Raw genomic sequence first — 5,218 nt, forward strand, 5'->3', positions numbered from 1 at the left:
CCGGGCCCGGATTTTTTTTCAGGGGTTTAGGCGGTGGTTGGCAAAAACATTTATGTATTTCCCCCCCCCCCCCCCCCCAGGTATGCCGCCCCCCCCCAAAATTTGCAGGGAAATTCCCGGAGGCTTTCCTTTTCCGGGAAAGGCTTTGGGGGGGGGTAAAGGTTCCCATGCCCAGGGACCTCACCCGGGGTTTTGGAAATTGCACCCCTCCAAAGGCTTCCAAGTAGTTTACCCCCCCCCCCCCCCCCCCCCCCATCCTTGAGCGTAAATAACAGTTCACGCACTCATTCCAAGCAGTCCGCATCGACACTCGGCGAGCCCATCGTCAGGCGCAATGCCGTCCAGGCTGCGCGAATAGCGGCGTCGCTCATCCAAGCAGCGTCACAGCAAAGAGATCGCGGCATGAAGAAGAGTCGCGAACCATTCTGATCCACGCCTAAATTGCCAGCACACAAGCCGCGCACGACTGCACTCTCGCCTCTGGGGGAAGCTCAAAAGTTGAAATAAAAGCGTCAGCAAGATACTCAATGTGACAGGCGCGCACACCTACACCTTCGGTTCTGGGGGAGGTGGAAAAGTTGAAATAAAAGCGTCAGCGAGATACCCAATGTGAAAAGAGGCACAAAACGGACATGGGCCGATGGAACTGCGCGAGAATTTGGAGAAATCACCAGAATCGGCGAGCTTCTCTTCCTCTATCCCTCAACCGTTATCGACAAGTGAAGCAAGAAAACGGTGCGCATACATCCTTACAGTCCATGCCCTGCGGTCTCAGGATATCCATGACATTAACTGCGACAATAGCATTCGTCAAAACACCAGAACACACAAAAGGCCAAATGCCTATGCCAGACTCTTTGCAACGCGCGCAAGGTCCGTCTAGGCTGCAATGGTTGAGGGTCAGCGAGTTCCGAGCAAAATCAGCGTCAAGGCAGCAAGAGTTGGACTTCTAGTACGGCCGGAATCTGACGCAAGTATGAGCTGTCACGGGAGATGTTCAGCCGAAGATGCATCATCTACCTGCGGATGATAACTGTCGGGACCTAATCTGGCCAGGTCTGTTGGTGTATGATGTGCCTTACATGCTGCGGAGCGTGGAGTTCGAGGCTGCACGTCATGAAGTTGGAAGTATCCTACAATCGTTGAGGGAATGATCATGGCTGGCTTTTGATACTGGAAACGGCCGTAATTTAAGCACTAAGGGCGAAGCGTCGAGACAGGTCCGAGGAGGAGTATCATTACCTGTACTGCAGTCGGTGAGCAGCACGACAGGACAGCAGGTAACACTGTGACAGCCTTGCCAAATCGGTACAAACGCATCCTGTGCGCTTTGTGAGTGAAGGAATTGAAGAGGTGAAGTTGGTATTGTCGTCCCGATGGCGGAAGGCTGAGATCCACTCTGCTCCAAATTTGGCTCACGCTTCCCTCAATCTGGCCAAGGACTTCAGCGACATCGCACCTAATTTCCCAGCTTTAAACACAGGTCGTCCCCAGGGACGCTCAACTCTCTTCCAGCATTGTCTGTCCCTTTCTGGATCAGTATAATCGTTTCGAGAACGAAGGTTTGGGCGTGCAAGGCTGTTTTGCTTTCACCAGCAACGCGCACGAGCAGAAATCTGGTCTAACCACAGCCTTTCCGCGGCGTTATAGCCGACTCTCAACTCTACTTCGAGCTCGAAAAGACACTTTTGATAATAACAACGACGAAGGGATTGCGGTGCCGGAGCGTGTATACGCACGCGGTAAGGACTTGCTCAGCCTACACGGCCTTATCTGGAAGTCATGCTTGTTTTGATTTGGCGAAGCTTGTCTTTGGCTTCAGTAGAGTCGCGAATTCGGCAGGCCTCAGCACGGGTCGCCAGCCCCAAAGAAGAAGTCGGCATTTGTCATTCTGTCGAACCGACAACGTGGAAAACAACAGCTGAATGCTGCATCCATCCTTGGCTGGATTGAGGCGGTCGGCACCGTACTGACAATGATTTCGGAGAAATTCATGAACGCCAGAAGCTCACGCGGTCGTCCGAGGGTATTTACAGTCGGGATCGACCGGCCACCGAATTCAACAGAAACTTGCGCACTTGGCCAGTTCCGAGGGTAGAGCTCTGAGCAAGCCGATTCCTAGGTTCTCGCTTAACAAGGCATATCACACTTGCAATTGGACAATATCCAAGTTGACCGGTATTCTTCAAGGGTCTAGCTTCCCCGAAAAACAGGGAGTGCTGCTGTATATCACTCTGTCGGCACTGCCGAAACTTCGTCCTCACTTTGGGTGCACATCTACCTTACCCCCGACTCCCGCGAACTCAACAAGACCAGCGTTGAGAACGCTGCTTAAGCCGGCAGTGCACCCAAACGCAAGAGCCGAGAGGATGATTGAGTGCAGAGACAGTCTCACTTCTGAGCTCGGAAGTCTAACCGGACGTCAACGGCCTGGTGACCAGCATGCTGACCTCATAGCCGCGACTTGCCTGTATCAACGTGGAAAGTCTTGGTCTCGCAACTTGCCAATCTTGTCGAAGCTCGCGAGTCGCTTCCTAGCCTCTCTGTTGGAATTTAGAGTGGCTTTACCTTGGAGTCGGGGGGTTCAGATGCTATACAAACCTGTCTGCCAATCCACCGTGTTGTTTGCCTCGTTTTCCAGTGGAAACTAACGGTTGTTGCTATGCGATTTTTAGTCGACGGTCCAAGCCGCGGCGTGCCCATTTTAGGGGGTAACGTATGCAAGGAGGCTTTCGTGATGCTACCCACCTCGTTAGCGCGGTAGGAAGGGCCGCCGCTAGCTGTTTCTAGTAGATACCAATCGATTAGTAGTTAGTTTAGCATTGATTAGAAAGCGGCAACTTCCGCGAATCTCGACAGCTAACATTCCCTTAGTCGCATACGATATACTACACTATATTATTAGAATACTTATATAACTATAGTACGTTAGAAAAGGCGGGATAGTAGCGAACAATTAGAGACGAAGGGAAGATAGTTAAGAAGGAAGAGAGGACGAATAGAAAGTACTATATACTAAGGTAGAGGAGGTACTAAAGGCGGAAGATAGAAGAACCCCTAAGAGGGCATATAGGATAATAATCTTAGAACTCCTTAGAGGACTAAAAGCAATCTATAACTAGGCAAGCTACGTAATTACAAAGGTAGCTAATATAGTCGTAGTAAAGATTACGAAGAAACAATAGGAAATAAGCCTAAACTACCGCACCTAGATAGTAGTAGCTAGTTAGGAGGCGCTAAAACCCCCGAGGATAGTAGTTAGAGTCTATATTACGGACCTATAGGAGTAAAAGGAAATCTAAGGACTTATAGGGAAAGAGATTATAGAAAGAATTATAGTTAAAGAGGTAATTAGGGCTAGGAACGAAGGAAAAGGGGTAATTAAGCTATTTATAGTATAAGAGTAGGACAAAAAGAAGCTAGAAACATAAAAAGAATAGACAACTAAGATAGGGAAAATAGTAAAGGTCTCTTAATAGCAATTTATAATTATAGCCTATAGTATAATAAGAAGCTTTAAGGAAGAATAGGATATTAAGAGCCTATAGAGACAAAACTAAGCTATATACCTAGGCCTAAAGATTACAAAAGTAGTATAGATTAAAAGGAAAATCGAGGAGACTAAGAAGCAGTCTTCCCTAATTATCTAGATAGGGAGTATAGAGTAAGCTAATATAGTGCTAGACTAGGGGTTGTTCTAGGACTATAAGAGATTAGAAACAGAGATATATAGAAGCAACTATAGGATAATACAGTGCTTCAAATATTAATACTATAGACACTTAGTAGCTAAGTATATAAAGACAACTAATACCTACTCCTATTATATAGGGGATTACTAGGTTAAAGAATACAAAGTATATAAGGGAGAAGCAAGATATACATACTATACTAAAAGATACCCCTCTTAGGCGAAGGAATGCCTAGTAAGAATACAGGCAGCGAGGAAGGTAAAGGAAGCTAGAATTAATATACTAAAAAGATATATAATAAGCTAGGGCAGCTAGGTATAGAAGCAACCTAGCTAAGTACTATAAAAGAGGTCTAGATAAGATAATAGGTTTATATTTAGGGCCTTACTAGCATAAGAGAGTTACTAGCAACTAGGGAGACTAAGATACCTTAATATTATAGGAAAGGAAGTAGGGCAGATAAAGCTTAGTCAAATATTAGTCTAAAGTAAGGGAAGACTAAAGGAAAACTTATAGGGAAATAATATAGATAAAACCTAATAAACATTGCAACATTACTAAACATTATATAGTATAATGTCAATAAGAGTAAAGACAAGGTATAGAGGAGCTTCCTTTAAGCACTAAACCTAAAAGAACATTACATTATTGCAATCTAAGAGCCCTAGCTTAACCTATATATAAAGAGACTAGCAACAGTTAAAGACCTAAGATACTACCTAATTATTTATAACTAGGGAGCCCTAAGGATATATATCTACATTAGCAAGGAGATAGATATAGAAACCTAGCAGGCTCTACTATAGGAGGATAGGGACCTAATATTAGTTTAAGTAGAGACATCCTAAGGTACACTCTAAGTCTACTATATATACAACCTACTACTAGACTTAAGAAGTAGTACCTAACTAAAAACCCTAGAAAGACTACCTAGAGTTATCTAGAAGAATACCTACTAAATCCTACTTAGGGATTTCAACCTCTACTACCCTCTCTAGGGCTTAGACTTTACCCTAGCTTACTACTTCCTAGTAGGAAGACTAATTGACATATTAGAGAGGGAAGAAATAGAAATTGTTACCCTAAAGGGACTAATTACTTAGGAGGCAAGAGGAAGTAGCAGTACACTAGACCTATACTTTGCATTATATTAGATTAGGAATAGGATTATAAGATATAGGATCAACTAGGAACTAGAAGAATTATTAGACTACTTCCCGGTACAGATTAAGCTAAATGTCTAAGCTAATTAGGAAAGGGAACTAGAGGAGAAGCTTAACTAGAAGGGTGCCTAATAGGGCAGGATTAGGGAGGAACTAGAAAGGGACCTAAAACTAGAGGAACTCTTAACAAAGCACCTACTAAGGCTAGAGGATATTAATAAAGTAGTAGAAGAACTAATAGGAATCCTAAACCAGGTAGCTAGAAAGCATACCCTAATAAAGAAACATTTACTATACTAGCAACTATACTAGACTAGTAAGTATATAAGGAAGGTTTAAGTAGTAAGGAAGGCTAGGAGGCAG

The 5,218-nt window shown here is 44.5% G+C and overlaps 2 protein-coding genes across 2 annotated transcripts; one reads left to right on the forward strand and one right to left on the reverse strand.

The window, feature by feature from the left end:
- Positions 1–18: 18 nt before the first annotated feature.
- MYCFIDRAFT_175091 (uncharacterized protein) lies at positions 19–784 on the reverse strand (the record flags this gene model as incomplete). Its single annotated transcript, XM_007928640.1, is given in 7 exon segments — positions 19–179; positions 206–283; positions 311–366; positions 386–436; positions 465–523; positions 553–701; positions 754–784. The coding sequence occupies 7 exon segments, from the start codon at positions 782–784 to the stop codon at positions 19–21; spliced, it is 585 nt and encodes a 194-aa protein (XP_007926831.1).
- Positions 785–839: 55 nt separating this feature from the next.
- On the forward strand, positions 840–2,764 carry MYCFIDRAFT_175092 (uncharacterized protein; the record flags this gene model as incomplete). The annotated part of the gene is made up of 12 exons (XM_007928641.1): positions 840–873; positions 905–940; positions 982–1,113; positions 1,148–1,185; positions 1,221–1,288; positions 1,338–1,483; positions 1,516–1,570; positions 1,597–1,779; positions 1,806–1,893; positions 1,922–2,085; positions 2,123–2,640; positions 2,676–2,764. 12 exons carry the CDS (start codon positions 840–842, stop codon positions 2,762–2,764), a joined length of 1,551 nt encoding a protein of 516 aa, XP_007926832.1.
- Positions 2,765–5,218: the final 2,454 nt, after the last annotated feature.

This window comes from Pseudocercospora fijiensis (assembly GCF_000340215.1).
Source record: "Pseudocercospora fijiensis CIRAD86 unplaced genomic scaffold MYCFIscaffold_4, whole genome shotgun sequence".
NCBI classification, from domain to species: domain Eukaryota; kingdom Fungi; phylum Ascomycota; class Dothideomycetes; order Mycosphaerellales; family Mycosphaerellaceae; genus Pseudocercospora; species Pseudocercospora fijiensis.